Source organism: Ranitomeya imitator, chromosome 2 (assembly GCF_032444005.1).
Source record: "Ranitomeya imitator isolate aRanImi1 chromosome 2, aRanImi1.pri, whole genome shotgun sequence".
NCBI classification, from domain to species: Eukaryota; Metazoa; Chordata; class Amphibia; order Anura; family Dendrobatidae; genus Ranitomeya; species Ranitomeya imitator.
This window is the reverse complement of record NC_091283.1, coordinates 381,831,900-381,855,320: the sequence shown is the minus strand read 5'-3', so window position 1 is coordinate 381,855,320 and position 23,421 is coordinate 381,831,900. Positions and strand designations below refer to the sequence as shown.

At 42.7% G+C, this 23,421-nt stretch overlaps 1 protein-coding gene across 2 annotated transcripts in view; it reads right to left on the bottom strand.

The window, feature by feature from the left end:
• LOC138664060 (zinc finger protein 665-like) overlaps positions 1 to 23,421 on the bottom strand; it is a 99,783-nt gene that overhangs the window by 12,268 nt on the left and 64,094 nt on the right. The window contains exons 2-10 of one of the 2 annotated variants that reach the window (XM_069750476.1): positions 15,538 to 15,653; positions 15,229 to 15,408; positions 15,026 to 15,149; positions 14,851 to 14,942; positions 8,418 to 8,567; positions 8,109 to 8,288; positions 7,902 to 8,025; positions 7,721 to 7,818; positions 5,413 to 5,503 (exon numbers count right to left, since the gene is read on the bottom strand). In XM_069750476.1, coding sequence (XP_069606577.1) covers positions 5,413 to 5,503; positions 7,721 to 7,818; positions 7,902 to 8,025; positions 8,109 to 8,288; positions 8,418 to 8,567; positions 14,851 to 14,942; positions 15,026 to 15,149; positions 15,229 to 15,408; positions 15,538 to 15,633 — 1,135 coding nt within the window. In that variant the 5' untranslated portion in view covers positions 15,634 to 15,653. The remainder of the gene's footprint in view (positions 1 to 5,412; positions 5,504 to 7,720; positions 7,819 to 7,901; positions 8,026 to 8,108; positions 8,289 to 8,417; positions 8,568 to 14,850; positions 14,943 to 15,025; positions 15,150 to 15,228; positions 15,409 to 15,537; positions 15,654 to 23,421) is intronic. The other variant, XM_069750477.1, reaches the window with a different exon arrangement.

Below are 23,421 nucleotides of genomic sequence, written 5' to 3'. Positions count from 1 at the left end.
AGAGAGTTCCAGAGTAGGGGGGATGCGCGGGAGAAATCTTGTATGCGATTGTGGGAAGAGGAGATAAGAGGGGAGTATAGAAGGAGATCTTGTGAGGATCAGAGGTTATGTGCAGGTATGTACCAGGAGAGGAGTCACAGATGTTTGGAGAACACAGGTAGTGGATGGCTTTGTATGTCATGATTAGGGTTTTGAACTGGAGTCTTTGGGTAATGGGGAGCCAGTGCAGGAATTGACAGAGGGGAGAGGCCGATGAATAGCAGGGGGACAGGTGTATTAGTCTTGCAGCAGTGTTTAGAATAGATTGGAGAGGTGCGAGAGTGTTAGAGGGGAGGCCACAGAGCAGAGTGTTGCAGTAGTCAAGGCGGGAGATGTTGAGGGCATGGACTAGGGTTTTTGCTGATTCTTGGTTTACGAATGTACAGAACCGGGAAATATTTTCGAGTTTAAGTTGGCAGGAAGTGGAAAGAGCTTGGGCTTGGATATGTGGTTTGAAGGAGAGATAAGAGTCAAGGATTTCCCCAAGGCAGTGAGCTTGTGGGACTGAGGAGAGTGAGTAGCCATTTACTTTAATGGATAGGTCCATTGAGGGGGTCAAGTGAGATGGGGGAAAGATGATGAATTCTGTTTTGTCCATATTAAGTTTTAGAAATCTAGAGGAGAAGAAGGATGAAATAGCAGACATGCATTGTGGGATTTTGGTTAGTAGGAAGGTGATATCTGGTCCAGAGATGTTGATCTGTGTGCCATCAGCGTAAAGGTGATACTGAAAACCGTGAGATTCTATGAACTGTCCGAGGCCGAAGGTGTAGAAGTAGAAGAGCAGAAGCCCTAGGACTGAACCTTGCAGGAGGTGGTGCGAGAGTGAGAGATGCTGAATGTCGGGTCTGTTATTTAAGACGAAATACAAGATAAGGCCAAGTCAGTGATGCCAAAAATGAAAGGGTTTGTAATAATAGGGAATGGTCCACTGTGTCAAAGGCCGAGGACAGGTCCAGGAGGAGGAGGACAGGGTAGTGTCGCTTGGCTTTGGCGGTTAATAGGTCATTGGTGACTTTAATTAGGGCAGTTTCAGTGGAGTGATGCGGCCAGAAGCCAGATTGTAAGCAGTCGAAGAGGGAGCAAGAAGAGAGATGGGAGGATAGTTCAAGATGGACGTGTTGTTCCAGTAGTTTTGAGGCATATGGGAGAAGTGATATGAGGCGATAGCTAGATACAGAGGATGAGTCAAAAAAGGGCTTTTTGAGGATGGGTGTGATTGAGGCATGTTTAAAGCTTGAGGGGAAAATACCAGTTGTTAGTGATAGGTTGAAGAGATGGGTTAGGGTTGGGCTGAAGACTGTGGTGAGGTTTGGGATGAAGTGGGATGGGATCAGGTCAAGTGCACAGGTGGTGAGATGTGATCTTGAGAGTAGAGTGGAGAGTCGATTTTCTGTAATGATGGAGAAGTTGGTTTTGGAGGATGAGGGCTGAGCTGTTAGGAGAAAGGGCTGTGGGTGTTGTCGACCAAAACTGTTTGTGATGTTATCAATCGTCTGCTTGAAAAATGAGGCAAAGTCTTCGGCTGAGATGAGTGGAGAGGGAGGGGGTGCTGGGGGATGGAGGAGAGAATTGAAAGTGTTGAATAGCTGTTTAGGGTTGCGAGACAGCGACCAGCTCTGCCCTCACCTATTGCATCCTCACCCAGCCCTTGTAGATTGTAAGCCCTCGCTTTTCAGTTTTTGAATTTCCACAAAAATTTAAAATAACCAATACATTTGTTGAAAAGTTCCCGGGCGCCGAATACTTTCGCAAGGCACTGCACTTGTATTTTATTATGTACACCCCTCCTCACATGTAACACGTCATGGTATATATGGTGCTATAATAATAAATAATAATAATTATACATGTCTTTAACCATTTTACGGACATGGTCTAACCAGACCTCTGTAGCTGACAGATCAGGAAGTTGTCAGGCAAAGTTGAGGGCATTATAAGAGATGACCTGCAGAGATATATTGCAGAGAATAATACAATTACTGACAACCAGCATGGTTTCATGAAGTATAAGCTGTGTCTAACCAACATGTTGGGTTTCAATGAGGAGGTAAATGTAAATCTGGATATTGGTAATGCGGCTGATGTGATTTACATGGACTTTGCCGAGGCATTTATTATTGTACCACATAACAGCCTTATACGGAAGCTCCTGAAGCAAGGACTGGGGGAAACTACATGCAGATGGGTAAAGAATTGGCTAAAAGACAGGAAACAAAGAGTCTTCGTAAATGGTATGTTCCCTAAATGGGATATAGTCAGCATTGGGGACCACAGGGATCTGTGCTAGAACCGATTCTTTTCAATCTCTTTATTAATGACCTTCTGGATGGGATTGAGAGTAAAGTGTCAGTCTTTGCTGACGACATCAAACTATGTAGGATATTAAAATCTGACCTTGACATTACAATTTTGCTAAACAATCTGGATACAATGCCTGAATGAACAAACGCTTGGCAAATGAGATTTAATGTAGATAAATGTAGAGTGACACACCTAGGATGGAGTAATTTTATTGCTGCATATAGAGTAAATGGGAATATACTCGGGACTACAGACCAGGAGAAGGACTTGGGTATTCTGGTTACAAGTAAGCTGAGCAGCAGTACTCAATGTCAAGCAGCAGCCGCAAAAGCAAACAAGATTTTAGAATGTATAAAAAGAGAGATAAAATCCTGTGATCCCAATGTATCGTTACCCCATTATAAATCACTGGTAAGGCAACATCTAGAATATGGAATCCAGTTTTGAGCTTCACATTTAAAAAAAGGATAATCAGAAGTTAGAGTCAGGTCAAAGGCGAGCAACTACATTACTACTAAGGATGGAAGGTCTTTCATATGATGAGAGGTTGGAAAAGTTGGGCTTGTTTAGCTTAGGAAAAAGACGCCTCAGAGGGGATCTCATTTACATGTATAAATATATGTGTGGTCAGTACAAAGGACTGGCACAAGACTTATTCCTTTCAAAGACCATACTAGGGAGCGGGGGCACTTATTAAGGGTGGAAGAAAGGCGATTCCATCAGCTAAATAGGAAATGGTTCTTTGCAGGTAGATCAGTCAGATTGTGGAATGCCGACCATAAGAGGTAGTAATGGCAGAAACTATAACAGCTTTTAAGAAAGAGCTGGACAATTTCCTCACTACATATAACATTGCAGTTTATAGTTAAATTAGTGATGAAATATATAATTGATGGAGAAAGGTTGAACTCAATTAACCTAGGTATTTTTTAAAACTGTGTAACTATGTGACCTTCTGCTATCACGGCAAACATGAAGCCCCCCCCACACATGATGGGAGAGGGAATCCCCTCACTCTCCCAGCCTTCCAAATGCTATGATCGCTATTAATCATGGCATATAGAGTGCTAAACAGCCAGGGTGAGTGTGGGCACCGCTTCTGGATGGGACAACTGGGTCTTGACCATCTCTTAACCCAAGTTCCTGGCCGAGATCACGCTAGCAAAACTCCTGTGTCTACACGAACACTATAACGTACCGGTTCAGTCATTTGCAGGAAAGCACAGAAAAATATGACGTACCGGTACGTCATATGTTGGCAAGGGGTTAATCACCATAATCACAACCTACGGCAAGGACGGCGTCGACACAAACTTTCAAACACTAACATGACATTCACATAGCAGGCACCAAAGCCAAAGCACCATCATGGCCATGCCTTTACTTTAACATGCTGACAAAAAAAGGACTGTAGCCCAAAGTGTTCCGCTGTTTACCATCTGTTACCCATCTTTTGTCCCCTTAGCCAGGTAGAAATGTCTAAGGGTCCTCAACCTAAGGCTTTGAGCTAGAAAGGGGTTTAATACAGTCCTTGAAGACCACATCTTTTCTTGGCTGTTAGAAAGTGAACTGAGCCTTGGACCGTAATTAGACATCCAGAGTCATCCATTTTCTTCATAGCCTCAATTACATGAATTGGTCGAGTTTGATCCGCGAATCAAATAAAAACCAGATGTCTCCTTTTTTATGGTGTATGCCATATTAAGTTGTTTTCACACTTGTGTTTGGGAGTTTTGTTTGTCCTTCATTTTGAAAAACAAGAGACAGAATATATGTCCCAAAATGATCTCTGGTACAACTGATTCAAATGGAAGCCAATTGGCCTCATTGATTACTATGGGAGGTTCCATTTTTGTATCTGGTTTTAGGATGGAAAAGAGGATTCCTAAAGATGCACCTTTTTTTACTTTTTCTAAAAACTAAGAGCTAAAAACAATTGCGCCATATTTATTCACAACATTTATCGATAATCATAATTAATGTGTTCACTGTATTGTACAGATTTGTAACGGTTACAGGGACACAAAATATGTTCATATATTGTAGCTATATTGCACCTTTATTTTTAAAGAAGCATGCCCATCAAAGATTTTATCCTCTTAATATTTTGCAGTTGTAATATTACATAGCACTGTGTACTTACTTTTGCTCATTTTACCTTTCTACCCAGCTAATTCTTCTCTTTTCCATTAGGTCTATGACACCAAATGTTTAAAAACTGACTAACTGATCCCTTCTAAGCTCTATGTAGAAACATGAAGTCTCTTTTCCTTGCATGAGTCATCATTAGAACTACAATTCTGCATCACTTTAATAGCAACAAAAGTAGAAACAATTTCTGATATAATTTGTAGCAGTTACAGGAATGCTATTAACATTTTTAGGCTGAGAAAATGCTGTTGTACATATCGGTGCAGCCAGTGGCTCACTGGTAATGTTTCTGCTTCTATATTAAGGGTCCTGAGTTTGAATGCCTAGGAATGACAAGGTTTGAGAGTATACCTAGAGACATCCACTGAGCACCGAGTCCTGTGTTAGAGAGGACTGTGAATATTGGAGTATCTCTTCTGCAGCAGTGGAAAGACAACTAAGTACTAAATATTTAAGTGTGTAATATTGCTAAAAAATTACAAAAAGCCCACAATAGGACATGATCCCGGCAAAAAATGTTGTACATGTTATTGCTCACCTGGCTGGTTTATGTCAGGCACAACTCCTGCGCATATATAGATATTAGCTGCTGCTGCTCCGTATGCTGGAATAATACCAGTAAATGCAATAGTAGAGGGAAAATAAATCAATCATTTTTCCTGATGAAGGAGTTTGTTCAACCCCCGAAACACGTAGATTAATAAAACTGCTCTTTGTTCAACTCCATCATCTCCATTGGATATCGTCTTGACCAGCAGATTTATCTGTTTATCCCTTTCTACTATTGAAAATCTTTCAGCGTAAAATCCACATAAATAAAAAATATTCTGTGTGAACATTCCCGAAATTCAAAGTATAATTGTAACCAGTGATGGCGTAAAATCTGTGACTTCTTTGCATTTAGTGGTCACTACTCACCTGTGGGGTTATCATTAGGAATCTCCTCTTTACACCGCTCATCACCCCTCACATACGTCTCTGTAGTATTAATAAAGGGAAGGCCTTTACCCTGAAACAAATATTGTAAAAGTCACAGACAGATGAAGAAGTTGTGTGAAATGATATAGAACAACAGAAAAGAACATAAATGAACATGGCAATCAGAAATGACCGCCATGACTGACTGTATAAATCTCAAAAACCTGACCGGCACATCCAAACATAGACTCAGTGTGAACAGGTGCTGAACCTAGAGTCGCCAACTCGTATATAGTTAAGTAAATAAGGCAGCACACTGCAGCGCTAGAACATACAAACTTGAAAAACGAAATTTGAACTGCATTACTGCACTAGAAATATGAAAAATGAGAGCGTTTAGGGCATAAATATGGCCAATTTTATGTGTACCTGGTAGCCCCTTTACGGCATCTCTCTTATACCAGGTCCTACACTTGCCTTACCTCGCTGAGAATAAACGTCTCCATCTGAATGGGTACATGTGAAACCTCTTCCTAGACTAAAATTCTCTCTCTCTATGGAGGGGTATTGGACCTGCTGTAATTAAAACACCTGTTGCTAGGAGGCGGAGTGCACGATCAGAAGGCTAGAGAATACATTTCAAAAACCTGTCCGGCACATCCAAACATAGACTCAGTGTGAACAGGTGCTGAACCTAGAGTCGCCAACTCGTATATAGTTAAGTAAATAAGGCAGCACACTGCAGCGCTAGAACATACAAACTTGAAAAACGAAATTTGAACTGCATTACTGCACTAGAAATATGAAAAATGAGAGCGTTTAGGGCATAAATATGGCCAATTTTATGTGTACCTGGTAGCCCCTTTACGGCATCTCTCTTATACCAGGTCCTACACTTGCCTTACCTCGCTGAGAATAAACGTCTCCATCTGAATGGGTACATGTGAAACCTCTTCCTGGACTAAAATTCTCTCTCTCTATGGAGGGGTATTGGACCTGCTGTAATTAAAACACCTGTGGCTAGGAGGCGGAGTGCACGATCAGAAGGCTAGAGAATACATTTCAAAAACCTGTCCGGCACATCCAAACATAGACTCAGTGTGAACAGGTGCTGAACCTAGAGTCGCCAACTCGTATATAGTTAAGTAAATAAGGCAGCACACTGCAGCGCTAGAACATACAAACTAGAACAGCAGGTCCAATACCCCTCCATAGAGAGAGAGAATTTTAGTCCAGGAAGAGGTTTCACATGTACCCATTCAGATGGAGACGTTTATTCTCAGCGAGGTAAGGCAAGTGTAGGACCTGGTATAAGAGAGATGCCGTAAAGGGGCTACCAGGTACACATAAAATTGGCCATTTTTATGCGCTAAACGCTCTCATTTTTCATATTTCTAGTGCAGTAATGCAGTTCAAATTTCGTTTTTCAAGTTTATATGTTCTAGCGCTGCAGTGTGCTGCCTTATTTACTTGACTGTATAAATCTAACCTGTTGGCTCCTAATTCTAACCAGCAGTCTCCATAACCAGAAAACTGTGAGAAGATCCAGACATCATCTAGTGTCTATGATCAGCTGTATCCTGTCATCTCTACCATATATACAGTATAAAACAGAAACTGAATGTCAACTTTTTTACAGACGCCCATTTAGTAGCGCATTGGACCTCCTTTGGAACCTCAGAAATTTATCACGTCACAGATTTCACTAGGCGATGAAACAGTTCTGCAAGAGTATGAGGACCGGATATTTTCTTGCAGATAATGTAAATGAGATGGAGGTACTGACACACTCTTTACAATACACTCTACCTTTTCCCACTGGATTTACGGGACTCATGTCCATTCAGAAAAGTGCCGGGTTGTATAAGAAAATGGCAATTCAGTGTATAATACTACCAATATCAAAAAACAGACCAGCACCTCAAAACAGAATTAGACAAGCGAGAACAAGTAAAAGCCGTCATGACTATTCAATATAACCAAGAAAATACACCTGCACTCTGAAATGCTATAATATGCAAACATTGAATATCTGAATGTAGAACTGCATTCTTAGTACTTCGAGCACAAATTGGTTAATTCGTTAGAGGGGTATGCCTTGCCGCAGCTGATGGGCACTCATGAATTGGCCAATTTGTGTGACATGTACCTTCATTTTTTAACTTTTTCTATAGCAGTAATGCTTGCATATGGTAACATTTTAGAGTGTAGCGTCTAATACTGGTGGATAAAGCAAGACTGAACACAAGACCTTCACAATCGTATAAATCTCACTGGCGAGATCTCATGACACCTTCTCTCCATCTACCTGATAATCCTGAGGAACATTGGGATTTTCTTGTTTACAGTCCTGTGGAAGAAGAGGACGGGGACATCTCTCTGGTGTTGTCCTCTCACTGGATAGAACTGGAGGAAACACATACAGGGACTGAATTCATTCTTTACATACAGATAATTATAGGCCGTGTGTATTTAGTCCTGTCTATTACCTGGTGATGTGAGGGGCTGGGGAACCTCCATCATCACGTTCTCATACAGATCTCTGTGTCCTTCTAAATACTCCCACTCCTCCATGGAGAAATAGACGGCGACATCCTGATACCTTATAGGAACCTGACACATACAATGATACCATTATCACCCCGATCCCTCCATAGTGTTACTGTATAATGTCCCAGCAATCCCAGCAGTGTCACCTCTCCAGTCAGCAGCTCAATCATCTTGTAGGTGAGTTCTAGGATCTTCTGGTCATTGTTGGTCTCATGTATCAGGGGGTGAGGTGGAGGCCCCGTGATTGGGCTCATGGTTCTTCCCCATCCCTCAGACACAGGGGCCTGACAGCGCTCACTAGTGGTCTTCTTCACTACTGTATAATCCTGGTTATGGAGAGACACATTAATAAATCTCACTACAGACATTTCCAGAGTCCTCACCTCTCCAGTTCTGTCCATCTGTTATTCCCATAGATAAGAATGATGTAATGTGACCTCATCAGAATCTCTCACCTCTCCAGTAAGCCAGAAGAGGATTTCTAGGGTGAGGTGTAATATCCTCTCCGCCATCTCGTCCCTGTCCCTCTCCATCCTTGTAGGGTCACTCTGCAGAATTCTCTTATATAGAAGATCTCCACTGAGAGGATCCGATATTGTAGGGACCTGAATGGGGAGAAGATGACGATGTAACATCATAAAGATCCCATGTAAGAAACCTCCGGAGCTGTTACCAGCGTCACATGATCACTACATCCAGTCATGGCCCCGTACTGCCCCCGGTATAACACACAGTCCCATTATAGTCACATAGAGAGATTTATCACAGAATATCTCCAATCCGGCACCAAAAACAAGCAAATGTAAATGTGACGCGGACGCAACTGAAGGTACAAAAGGGTGGACCCACTGGACCGTGACAACGCTCCTCCCACAGGCGAGCTGACCTGGTGGACCACCCTCTATACAGGGAGCGTTAGGGGCAAACCCATGAGAGACTATCGCCATGGCAGCTGGAAGACAGGGAGAGCGGAACAAGAAGAACGACACGTATTGGCAGACAGGACTCTGAGGGAACGGAAAGAGCAGAAGGGTAGGTCTAACAGAAAACACAGTCCGAACGGAAGATGAGGACAGGCAGACTGGAGGCAGGAACAAGGACTGAACGGTGGTTATGGACTAGCAGGCCGGACCCAGAATGAACAGACAGGACCGGGTACGTAAACAGGACCTAGAAGGAGAATGGGTAGAAGCACAAGGTCAGGTCTAAGAACACAGAGACAATGGTGCGGCCAGAATCACTTGTGGAGCACAAATGAACACAAGGCAAAGTAAGGAGGAAGGGGCAGGGCAATAAGGCAGCACAAAGTAGTGCTTCCGGGTTGGAGTCCTCCAAAGGAATAGACAGGAAGGGAAAGCAGGAACGCCCTCAGAAATGTGCGCGCACAGCTGGTGAGAGGCAGAGACCGGGAGCGAGCGCAGAGGAGAAGACGCCAGGTGGGGATCTGCAGCAGAGGAGGCGTGCCGGGAAGCCGAAGACAAGCGAGTATGACATGGCGCGGGGAGCGGCGGGCAGCATGGATGTGACAGTAAATGACATCCACAGAGATTTGGACGACAGAACAGAGGAAGCCAGTAAATAGATAAATATTGAACAAGAAAGATGAGTGAACCGATTTGATTTAAAACGAGTTTGTGTCACATTTGTAGTAATTTGCTGAACCCAGTAAATTAATTTACAATTCACTTCCCTCTGCCATTTTATTTATTGCTGACAATCATCAGCAAGAGAAGGATCACATGAACATGTGTGCAGCCGGAAGGGATTCCCTAGGTCTTGCAGCTATCATGTTACATGGTATAGCACAGCCAATCAATGAATCAATGGGGACTAAAAGTCTCCACAAATCAGAGGCAGGAAATGCAGCAGCCATTTTACGATAATTCTGGATAGGGAGACTATGCTATAGTTCACAGCTTATCAATAGACATAGGAAGAGAAAGTCATAAAACACTGATCAAGCTGTAGTTATAGGCCGATTCAACATGGTCTTTATGCCTGTATTTTTGTGTTTTGTGCCTTTTTGTAGTTTAGACCCTGATCAATATGGTGCAAAGAAAAAAAATCTGGATTCATCTAATCACACGGCATTTGACACTGCTCATTGATATTTTTGCTCTCTTTTGCCCAATTAAGTTTTTGCTTTCCATTTCCTATACACAGCAAAGACACTGGAACTGGTCATCTGTTATAGCCCATCGGTTCTAAAGAAGATTTTTTTTTTGAACAGTGGGAACCATCATAATATATGGGGGCTGTGCGGGAACCTAAATGATAATTATTATTACAGCACCATTTATTCCATGGCGCTTTACATGTGAAAAGGAGTATACATAGTAAAAAAAGAGTACATTAATCTTAAACAATACAAGTCACGACTGGTACATGAGGAGAGAGGACCCTGCCCATGAGGGCTAAATCTACAAGGGACAGGTGAGGATACAGTAGGTGAGGGTAGAGCTGGTTGTGCAGCGGATTGGTGGAATGAGAGTTACTTCAGGCTGTAGGCTTGTCGTAAGAGGTAGGTCTTCAGGTTCTTTTTGAAGGTTTCAATGATAGGCGAGAGTCTGATATGTTGGGGTAGAGAGTTCCAGAGTAGGGGGGATGCGTGGGAGAAATCTTGTATGCGATTGTGGGAAGAGGAGATAAGAGGGGAGTAGAGAAGGAGATCTTGTGAGGATCGGATGCTGCATGCAGGCAAGTACCGAGAGACTAGGTCACAGATGTATGGAGGAGACAGGTTGTGAATGGCTTTGCATGCCATGGTTAGGGTTTTGAACTTGAGTCTCTTGGTAACAGGGAGCCAGTGAAGGGAATCACAGAGGGGAGAGGCTGGGGAATAGCTGAGGGGATAGGTGGATTAGTCGGGCAGCAGAGTTTAGAATAGATTTGAGGGGTGCGAGAGTGTTAGCACGGAGGCCACAAAACAGGAGGTTGCAGTAGTCAAGGCGGGAGATTATGAGTGCATGGACTAGGGGTTTTGCAGATTCTACACATTTTGCGCAACCTATATGAGGACTGTGAGGCAACCATCATACTATATGGGGGCTTGTGAGGGAACCATCATATTATATGGTGGTTGTTGGACACCATCATACTGTATGATCATACTGTCAAACTATATTAGGGCTGTGGGTGACCATCATACTGTGTGGGAGATCATCATACTGTGTGTGTGGGGGCAGTGAAGGAATGTGTGAACATCAATCCCTATGGGGCTATGGAAGCGGTATAGTGGGTGAGAACACTAAGTGATTTCAGTTGGGGCAAGATAACTGTGCAAAAGCAGCAATAAATATCCCAATCTGTGTTTTTGCGCCTATGTTCCGTGATAGGACTTTTGCTATGGGGCCCCATGATTTCTATGTATGTCACTGTTCTGGGTCATTATTACAATAAAGAGGCACTGTGGTCATTATTATAAGGAGGCACAATGGGGACTCATTAGCATTCCAGGGGAAGCACAGAAGGTTATATTATTATAAGAAAGCACAGGGGCGTTTGTATGAGGACATAAGGGGTCATTACTATTATAATGGTTCAAGGTGATGCACAAAGGGCACTGTTATTGTATGGGTCATGATAGGAGGGTACTACCATATAGGGCATAAATGAGGCATTATTACAGTCTAGGGCAGTGTCCCCCAACTCCAGTCCTCAAGAGCCACCAACAGGTCATGTTTTCAGGATTTCCTTAGTTTTTCACAGGTGATGAATACCCTGCCTGTGAAGGTGATACAATTATCACCTGGGCCATACTAAGGAAATCTTGAAAACATGACCTGTTGGTGGCTCTTGAGGATCGGAGTTGGGGAACACTGGTCTAGGGCATTGCTTGAAGTACTGTATGGTTTGAGTAAAGGTGAGAAATGTGAGGAGGGGCTGGAAGAACAGGAAGCCAAAGTGGTCTCTGTGTTACATTTTGCCGGAAGAGTGATGGATGAAAGAAGAGATCATGGCGGTCTGGACCGAATAGAAAGGATAAAATGAATGACTATTATCATCAATAACCTCACGGGTAAGGACCTGTACAATTCACACATATATGGACTGTACAGAACTGATATTACCAATATATGGTTATTGTATGGTGCTAATATCAGTCCTAGTCCAATGGTTTTGGATAATTATTTGTATGATGATATCACTACTGTATACGCTGCTTATATTTGGTTATGGTGCTATTTGTTGTATTGCAATATTACTAGTTTTCAGTATTATTATTATTAATAAATCTTATACAGTGGTATTATTGGAAATATAGGTCTTGTACTAAGTCTACTCTTGATTTCCTGCAGGCAGGGTAATATAAGTAATTGAGACTCCAATCTAGGTAATGGGATGGAGCCGGCATGGGTCTGTGTGCTTTCAAACACCAGGGCTGAATTTAAGTCCCTGTCGATGACTGGCAGCAATATACATTCCTTGTTATCCTATAGCAGCAGCACCAACACAGATTATATCCTCCTGGAACCTAGGACAGGTGAGAGCAATTAGTTTAAATTGTGTTTTGTCTATATATACTACAACCCCTGGCAAAAATGATGGAATCACCGGCCTTGGAGGATGTTCATTCAGTTGTTTAATTTTGTAGAAAAAAAGCAGATCACAGACATGGCACAAAACTAAAGTCATTTCAAATGGCAACTTTCTGGCTTTAAGAAACACTAAAAGAAATCAAGAACTAAAAATGTGGTAGTGAGTAATGGATACTTTTTAACCAAGCATAGGGGAAAAATTATGGAGTCACTCAATTATGAGGGAAAAAATTGTGGACTCACCCTGTAAATTTTCATACCCAAAACTAACACCTGCATCAAATTAGATCTGCTCATTAGTCAGCATCTAAAAAGGAGTGATCACACCTTGGAGAGCTGTTGCACCAAGTGGACTGACATGAATTATGGCTCCAACAAATGAGATATGCCAATTGAAACAAAGGAGATGATTATCAAACTCTTAAAAGAGGGTAAATCATCACGCAATGTTGCAAAAGATGTTGGTTGTTCACAGTCAGCTGTGTCTAAAATCTGGACCAAGCACAAACAACATGGGAAGGTTGTTAAAGGCAAACATACTAGTAGACCGAGGAAAACATCAAAGCATCAAGACTGGAAACTTAAAGCAATATGTCTCCAAAACATGAAATTCACAATAAAACAAATGAGGAACGAATGGGTGGAAACTGAAGTCAACGTCTGTGACCGAACTGTAAGAAACCGCCAAAAGGAAATGGGATTTACATACAGAAAAGCTAAACGAAAGCAATCATTAACACCTAAACAGAAAAAAAACAAGGTTACAATGGGCTAAGGAAAAGCAATCGTGAACTGTGGAGGACTGGATGAAAATCATATTTAGTGATGAATCGTGAATCTGCATTGGGCAAGGTGATGATGCTGGAACTTTTGTTTGGTGCGGTTCCAATGAGATTTATAAAGATGACTGCCTGAAGAGAACATGCAAATTTCCACAGTCATTGATGATATAGGGCTGCATGTCAGGTAAAGGCACTGGGGAGAATGCTGTCATTACATCTTCAGTAAATGCACAAGTTAATGTTGATATTTTGAACACTTTTCTTATTCCATCAATTGAAAAGATGTTTGGGGATGATGAAATCATTTTTCAAGATAATAATGCATCCTGCCATAGAGCAAAAACTGTGAAAACATTCCTTGAAAAAAGACACATAAGGTCAATGTCATGGCCTGAAAATAGTCTGGATATCAATCCAATTGAAAATCTTTGGTGGAAGTTGAAGAAAATGGTCCATGACAAGGCTCCAACCTGCAAAGCTGATCTGGCAACAGCAGTCAGAGAAAGTTGGAGTCAGATTGATGAAGAGTACTGTTTGACACTCATTAAGTCCATGCCTGAGACTGCAAGCTGTTATAAAAGCCAGAGGTGGTGCAACAAAATACTACTGATGTTTTGGAGTGTTTTTTTGTTTTTCATGATTCCATAATTTTTCATCAGAATTGAGTGATTCCATAATTTTTCCCTATGCTTGGTTAAAAAAAGTAGCCATTACTGACTACCACATTTTTAGTTCTTGATTTCTTTTAGTGTTTCTTAAAGCCAGAAAGTTGCCATTTCAAATGACTTACCTTTTGTGCCATGTCTGTGATCTGCTTTTTTTCTACAAAATTAAACAACTGAATGAACATCCTACAAGGCTGGTGATTCCATAATTTTTGCCAGGGGTTGCATATAGCTTCCCTCCTTTCCCTTATGTTTTGTTATTTTGTCTTCCTGAAGGGAAAGGTGGTAATGTTGGGAAGGATTTCTCAGTTTTCACTTTATAAAGATACTACGTTTGGGGTACTCCTATCTTTGTTTGTTCAGGTTTCTTGAGTATTTGTTTAGGTCTACAAGATCCATTCAATTTTTGCTGCAGTCTGGTGTTACAAGTCTAATCTTTATACAGGATTGTTTCAATTAGGAAAGTGTCAGGGTACCGTCACACTATACCATTTCGATCGCTACGACGGTACGATTCGTGACGTTCCAGCGATATCGTTACGATATCGCTGTGTCTGACACGCAGCAGCGATCAGGGATCCTGCTGAGAATCGTACGTCGTAGCAGATCGTATGGAACTTTCTTTCATCGCTGGATCTCCCGCTGTCATCGCTAGATCGGTGTGTGTGACACCGATCTAGCGATGCGATCCAGCGATGCGTTCGCTTGTAACCAGGGTAAACATCGGGTAACTAAGCGCAGGGCCGCGCTTAGTAATCGTATAGTGTGACGGTACCCTCAGTGTTTCTAATAAATTGTCCATTCATTGCATAATACTGGTGGATAAAACAAGACTGAAAACAAAACCTTCATGGCTGTCTACACATCATAGGGAAGATCTCATGACACCTTCTCTCCATCTACCTGATGATCTTGAGGAACATTGGGATCTTCTTGTTTACAGTCCTGTGGAAGAAGAGGACATCTCTCTGGTGTTGTCCTCTTACTGGATAGAACTGGAGGAAACACATACAGGGACTGACTTCATTCTTTACATACAGATGTTTATAGGCCGTGTGTATTTAGTCCTGTCTATTACCTGGTGATGGGAGGGGCTGGGGAACCTCCATCATGATGTCCTTGTACAGCTTTCTGTGTCCTTCTAAACACTCCCACTCCTCCATGGAGAAATAGACTGTGAAGTCCTGACATCGTACAGAAACCTGCATAGAAAGATACAGTCATCCCACCGATCCCTCCATAGCATTACTGTATAATTTCCCAACATTCCAGCAGTGTCACCTCTCCAGTCAGCAGCTCAATCATGTTGTAGGTGAGTTCTAGGATCTTCTGGTCATTGATGTCCTCATGTATCAGGGGTTGAGGTGGAAGCCTAATGATTGGCCTCAAGGGTCTTCCCAAACCCTCAGGCACATCGGCCTGATAGCGGTCACTAGAGGTCCTCTTCACTACTGTGTAATCCTGGTTATGGAGAGACACAGTAATAAACCTCACTACAGACAGTTCCAGAGTCCTCACCTCTCCAGTTCTGTCCATCTGTTATTCCCATAGATAAGAATGATGTAATGTGACATCATCAGAATCTCTCACCTCTCCAGTAAGCCGGAAGAGGATCTCTAGGGTGAGATGTAATATCCTCTCCGCCATCTTATCCCTGTCCCTATCCATCCTTGACGGGTCCATCATGACAATTCTTTTATGTAGCTCTGCAATTAGAGGATTCAATATTGTAGGGACCTGAATGGGGAGACGATGACGATGTAACATCATAAAGATCCCATGTAAGAAATCTCTGGAGCAGTTACTGGATTCACATGATCACTACATCCAGTTATGGCGCCATCCTGCCCCCGGTATAATCCTATTATAGCGACACACAGAGATTTATCACAGAATATCTTCAATCCAGAACCAAAAACAAGCAAATGTAAAAGACAGCCACAGAGATTGGGACGACAGTACAGAGAAAGCCATTAACAGATAATAATATAAAAAGAGAGATTAGTGAATTGATACGATTTAAAATGAGTTTGTCACATTTTTATTAATTTGCTAAACCCAGCAAATTAATTTACAATTCACTTCCCTCAGCCATTTTATATATTGCTGACAATCAGCAGCCAGAGAAGGATCACGTTGCCTTATGTTCAGCCGGAATGGATTTCCCTTGTCTTGCAGCTATCACGTTACATGGTATAGCACAGCCAATCAAAGGGGACTAAAGAAGTCTGCATAAACTCAGAAGCAAGAAATGCAGTCATTTTGCGATGAATCTGGAAAGTGAGATGATGTCACAGTTCACAGCTTATCAAAAGAGATAGGAAGAGAAGATCATAAAACACTGAACAAGTTGTAGTTTTTTTTTTGTTTGCACCCTATTCATTATTCCATTTGTGCTTTTTTATTATTTTTTATGTTCTACTGCTTTGTGGGCAGAGTTTGTGATTTCAAGTGTTTTAACGCAATTCATCAATTACAGCTTTGTAAAAAGTCATCAATTTTGGCACAACTTCACTCCAGTCCTCCCCTTGAGTATTTTTTTAAACCTTTGGTGCTAAAAGCAGTTCTAGACTGGAAGAAAGCCCATTTGTGACTTTACACCAAATTCATGAATCGCTTGCACTATTTTAATGGATTTGGAACCAAAAAACAGCCACTAACACAACAAGACAAAAAAGAAAAGTTACTTAGAAATAAGAAAAGAAAATGAGGTGCCATAGAATGCGTGAGGCCGGAGTCACACTAGCGTATAACATGGACGAGTGCTATGCGAGAAAACATCACAAAGCACTTGGACCATCACATCATCGTTTTTTTTCTCGGGCGTATTCTACGTGCGAGTGAAATCGCAGCATGCTGCTATTTTATGCGTTTATCGGACGAGTCTCGCTAATACAAGTGTATGGGTGCAAGAAAAAAATGCACAGCACTCGCAGCATGCGAGTGCTGTCCATTTTTTATGCACCGGTGTACTTTGAAAAGCCGGTAATTCATGCGCTGCATACAGTAAAAATCACACTGACAGGTTAGAATAGGATAGAATAGCAATATACACATAGAATACAAATATACACACATGTCAGTAACACACACATGTATATATATGTATTTATATTGCACAGAAAGATAGATCGAAGAAAAGCTGGTAATTCATTTGCCGGCTTCTGTAAAATCACTGCAGGAGTCGACAGGATAGAAGAGATGGATTACATACAGTAAATACAAATAGAATAGGTAGATATATACATAGATGTCAGTGTACAATGTACAATTAGTACAGTGTTTATGCAAACTACTGGACATGTATTTAATAAAAGATTATTTTTGGGAAAACTATGGCGTGGGCTCCCATGCAATTTTCACAACCAGCAGAGGGAAAGCCAGCAACTGGGGGTAGATGTTTAAAGCCTGGGAAGGGGGTAATACCCATGGAGCTTTCCAGGCTATTAATATCAGCTCACAGCTGTATACTTAGCCTTTACTGGCTATTAAAATAGGGGAGCCTCCCCAAAAAATGATGTGGGGTCGCCCTAGAATTAATAACCAGCAAAGGCTATGCAGACAGCTGCGGGCTGATATTAAGCCTAGGAAGGAGCCATGGATATTGCCCCCCCCCCGGCTAAAAACATCAGCGCTCAGCCCCCCTCCCCCCCCCAAAGAAGGCGCATCTCTAAGATGCGCCAATTCGGGCACTTAGCCTCACTCTTCCCACTTGCCCTGTAGCAGTGGCAAGTCAGGTAATAGTTGTGGGGGTTGTCAGCTTTGTGACATCAAGCCATGAGGATAGTAATAGAGAGGCGTCAATAAGACGCCCCCATTACTAACCCCATAGTCAAATTGTTAAGAAAGCACAGACACCCAGTAAAAAATCCTTTAATTGAAATAAAGATACAGACTCCTTTAATATTCTTAATTAAACCATACTTACAACCACACCTAATTCCTGCAAATCCCTCGATCTCCTGTAATAAAAGTAAAATAATAAACCAACAATATACTCATACCTGTCCGTCGTTGTGTACTATGCAGTAATCCATATCTGGGAAATATACAGTTTTCAACCTGGGCGGTGCCAAGATGCGACCGTCCCATCTGAAAACCACTGGTGAATGAGCTGCTGAGAGCAGCTCAAGTGACTGGCGGTGACAACACTGAAGCTGCGCTCCCTCACAGCCTGAACTGCGGTGAACTCTGAACCGTGGGAAAATGCACTGTCAAAACACATTGACAATTATGCAACAAGGAAAGGAAAATAGCAACTTCCAAACATATCCTGCTGCCCTGGGGTTGTTGGAGTCTCATGGGGCTTTCCATAGCTTTTCATGCACCATAGTAGATGGGCTCACCCTTGCTGCTTCACACTGTTTTATAAGGATAGTAAATACTTTCTTGGGACGTTTTTTGGTTTTGGGTGGCAAAATAAAATTACTTTTGTATATTTTATTGCTGCATTGCCAGAAAATAGAATTAGACTTACTGGCAATTCGGTTTCTAGTAACCCACCATGACAGCACACAGGAGGATGTTACCCCTTTCCTAAAAGGGACAGGAAATATCAAAGAGGTTAAATAACCCCTCTCAAATTCTCTCCCTCAGTGTTATTAAAAAGGACCACAGGCGAAGAAATGCTTCAAATTATATTTTATTCTTTGTCTGAGAAGAAAGAAAAATTAAGCAAAAAGGAGGAATTTACCTGTGCTGTCGTGGTGGGTTACTAGAAAACAAATTACTAGTAAGTCTAATTCTATTTTAACTAGAAACCCCCCACAACAGCACACTGGAGCAGTACCCAAGAATAATGTTTAAGGAGGGACTATAGCTAGGAGGACTTTTCTCCCAAAGGCCAAATGCTCTTCCGACATCAGGTCTAGCCTGTAATGCTTGGGGAACGTATGGACCGAGGACCAGGTAGCAGCTCTGCATATCTGCTCGATGGAAGCACTGGCTTTCTCAGCCCAGGAGACAGATGTTGCTCTGGTAGAGTGAGCCATAAATTTCTCTGGCGGTGGAAGGCCTGGGGCATGATATGCCTCCGAGATTGCTTTCTTGATCCAGTTGGCAATCGTGGATCTGGAAGTCGTCTTTCCCTTATTTTGTCCTCAAAGGTTTTGGTTCTTCCTAGTTTTTTCCGTCACCTGAAGATAATGGAGAACCGTTCTCCGAACGTCCAAAGTGTGGAACTGTTCTTTTTCCTTATTTCCGGGCTCTTGGTAGAAGGAGGGAAGAATTATCTCCTGAGACTTGTGAAACTCTGAGACCACCTTGGGAATAAATGAAAGATCCAGTTGCAGTATAAGTCGGTCCTGTGAGATTTTCACGTAGGGTTCATTGATCAAGAATGCTTGTAATTCACCCACTCTCCTGGCTGTAGTTATTGCTACCAAGAAGGCTGCTTTCCAGGAGAGTCTGTCTACGTCTATGGATGACAAGGGCTCAAAGGCTGGTAGTGTGAGCCCCTTCAGGACCACATTGAGGTCTCAGGAAGGTACCAAGTTCATATCTCTTGAACGTATGCCAGATGCTGTTGTCATAAACCTTCTAATCCATCGGTGGTTGGCTAACGTCTGATCAAAACATGAGCTTAGAGCCGCCACCTGGACTTTTGAGGGTGCTAGGTCTGAGACCCTTATCTAGCCCTTCTTGCAGAAAATCTAGGATCCGTGCTAAGTTCAGTTGGTGCGAGTTAGGTTGTTCGGGTGCACTCCATGAGATAAAGGTCTCCCATATCTTCTGGTATATAGAATTGGTTACTGCCTTTCTGCTTTTCTGTAATATCCTAATGACCCTTTCTGATAATCCTATGGTCTTCAGGACTTGAGAACTCAGAAGCCAGGTACTTAGATGTAACCTCTCGAGGTCCGGATTGAAGATTGGCACCTGGTGGAGGAGGCTTCTGACCGGGGGTAGCTCTACTGGTCCCTCTATACTGAAGTTGGAAAGAATACAATTTCAATTTTATTGAACCAACCAAACAAAACTCACAGCTGGGGGCTGCAACTCCCAGCTGTCAGCTTCTGCAAGGTTGGTTATCAAGAATAGAGGGGTCCCCACGCTGTTTTTTAATTATTTAACCCCTTTCTGACCTCAGACGGGATAGTACGTCCGAGGTCAGAAGCCCCGCTTTGATGCGGGCTCCGGCGGTTACTGATCGCCGGTAGCTGTGAGCGCCACCCTGTGGTCGGCGCTCACAGCACACCTGATTTTCTGCTACATAGCAGCGAACATAAGATCGCTGCTATGTAGCAGAGGCGATCACGTTGTGCCTGCTTCTAGCCTCCCATGGAGGCTATTGAAGCATGGCAAAAGTAAAAAAAAAAAAGTAAAAAAAAATGTGAAATCACCCGCCTTTCGCCCCATTCAAAATAAAATCAATAATAAAAAAAAAAATTAAAAAAAATAATAATAAAAGAAATAAATCGAACCTACACATATTTGGTATCACCACGTTCAGAAACGCCCGATCTATCAATAAAAAAAAAGCATTAACCTGATCGCTAAACGGGAGAAAAAAATTCAAACCGCCAGAATTACATTTTTTTGGTCGCCGCGACATTGAATTAAAATGCAATAACGGGCAATCAAAAGAACGTATCTGCACCAAAATGCTATCATTAAAAACGCCAGCTCGGCACGCAAAAAATAAGCCCTCACCCAACCCAGATCACGAAAAATAGAATTATTCTTACCGTTAATTCGGTTTCTAGTAACCCACCACGACAGCACACCTGGAGGATGTTACCCCTTTCCTAATAGGGACAGGAAATGACAAGAGGTTAAATAACCCCTCCCTCATCCTCCCCTCAGTGTTATTATAAAGGACCACAGGAGAATGAATGCTTCAAATTATATTTATTCTTTTCAGAACGTATATTAAGCAAAGGGAGGGATTACTCCTGCTGTCGTGGTGGGTTACTAGAAACCGAATTAACGGTAAGAATAATTCTATTTTCTCTAGTAACCCCCCACGACAGCACACCTGGAGCAGTACCCAAGAGTAATTTTTAGGGAGGGACTACAGCACTAAGGACTTTTTCTCCGAAGGCTAAGTCTTCTTTTGACATCAGGTCAAGCCTGTAATGTTTGGAGAACGTATGGACCGAGGACCACGTAGCCGCTCTGCATATTTGCTCGATGGAAGCACTGGCTTTCTCGGCCCAGGAGACAGCTGTTGCTCTAGTAGAATGGGCTGTGAGCTTTTCTGGTGGTGGAAGGCCTTGAATTTGATAAGCCTCCAGGATTGCTCTTTTGATCCAATTTGCAATTGTGGATCTGGAAGTGTTCTTCCCTTTATTCTGGCCGAGAAGATGAATAAACAGATTTTGATCCTTTCTAATCTTCTCTGATGCATGAAGATAATAGAGTACCATTCTTCGAACATCCAAAGTATGGAAATGTTCCTCTTCCTCATTCTTTGGTTCTTGATAGAATGATGGAAGAATTATCTCCTGCGATTTGTGGAAATCGGAGACGACCTTTGGGAGAAAGGATGGGTCTAATCGTAGGATAAGCCTGTCCTGAAGAATCTTCATGTAGGGCTCATTGATTGACAGGGCTTGTAGTTCACCCACTCTTCTGGCTGTTGTTATAGCTACCAGGAAGGTGGTTTTCCAAGCGAGTTTATCCATGGTTATGGAAGATAAGGGTTCAAATGGTGGCAGTGTAAGTCCTTTCAGGACTATATTCAGGTCCCAGGATGGAACTATATTTATGGGTCTTGGAGATATGCGGGATGCCGCCGTCATGAATCTTCTTACCCATCTATGGTTGGCTAGAGACTGGTCAAAATAAGAGCTCAAGGCTGCCACTTGTACCTTGAGGGTGCTGGGTCTGAGACCCTTCTCCAGCCCATCTTGTAGAAAATCCAGGATCTTGGCTAGGTTTGGTTTATCTGGGTTAGGTTGCTCAGGAGCACACCACGTGATGAACGTCTTCCAGATCTTTTGGTAAATAGAATTAGTTACCGTTTTGCGACTTTTTTGTAATGTTTCAATTACTCTCTTTGATAGTCCTCTAGTTCTCAGAATTGAGAATTCAGAAGCCAGGCATTTAGGTGTAGCCTCTCGGGATCTGGATGCAGTATTGGCCCCTGGTAGAGAAGGTCTTTGACCGGTGGAAGTGCTATTGGCCCATCTATCTTTAGACTGATGAGGGCCCCAAACCAACCTCTTTTGGGCCAAAGTGGAGCCACTAGGATCACCTTGAGTTTTTCTGCCCTTATTTTCTGCAGGACTTTTGGTAGGATCGGCAATGGCGGGAACGCGTATGCTAGCGAGAATGTCCATGGCTGGACCAATGCGTCCACAGCTAACCCCGGATTCATCGGATCTAGCGAGAAGAACTGGTCTACCTTTGCGTTCTGACTGTCCGCGAACAAGTCCACTTCTGGCTGACCCCATCTTTTGACTAGTATCTGAAAGACTTCTGGGTTTAGGCTCCATTCTCCTGGATGGACCTCTGTTCTGCTCAGAAAGTCGGCTTGTACGTTTATCTCCCCTTTTATGTGTAGGGCGGATATGGAGAGAACATGTTCTTCGGCCCATGAAAATATTCTTGCTGATATTCTTTTTAGATCTTCGTGTCTTGTACTTCCCTGGTGGCGAAGGTGGGCAACTGTTGTCATGTTGTCCGAGTATATTTTTAAGTGGGAATTTTGTACAAGAGTTACCGCCGCTTTGAGAACTTCTTCTACTGCTTTTAGTTCTTTGAAATTCGAGGATTGTTGTGCTATTTCGGCTGACCAGAATCCCTGGAATATGTGCTGGTCTACCGTAGCTCCCCAACCTTTTCCACTGGCATCTACTGTTATGGTCACTGCTGGGACCTGCAACCAGGGAACTCCTCTCATTAAGTTCTCTTTTTGTAGCCACCATGTTAATGAGGACTTTACATGCGGTGGTATCCGGATCTTTTTGTCTAGAGAACCTGGGGATCCGTCCCAGCTTGACAGAATATGAGTCTGAAGTATCCTGGTGTGGGCTTGAGCCCATGCCACCATCTGGATGCAAGATGTCATGGTACCTAGAACCGACATGGCCCATCTTAGAGATACTCTCTTCTTGTCCCGCAATGTTCTTATCCTTGATGTAAGCAGGGACCGTTTTTGTTCGGGCAAGAAAGATGTTTGTCTGTGGGAGTCTAATAAGACCCCTAAAAAGATCTTTGTTGTGGACGGAACCATATCCGATTTTTTGGGGTTTATCACCCAACCCAGAGATGACAGGATCTGGACTGTTGTTTGAAGATGTTCCTGTAGAATTGGAACCGTGGGAGCCACTATCAAGAGGTCGTCGAGGTATGGGATTATGCATATCCGTCGACTTCTGATGTACGCCATCACCTCGGACATGACCTTTGTAAAGATCCTTGGAGCTGATGATAGTCCGAATGGGAGGACATTGAACTGGAAGTGGTCTATGACTTCTCCTCTGGTGACTGCAAACCTTAGAAATTTCCGATGGGTTGGATGGACTGGGA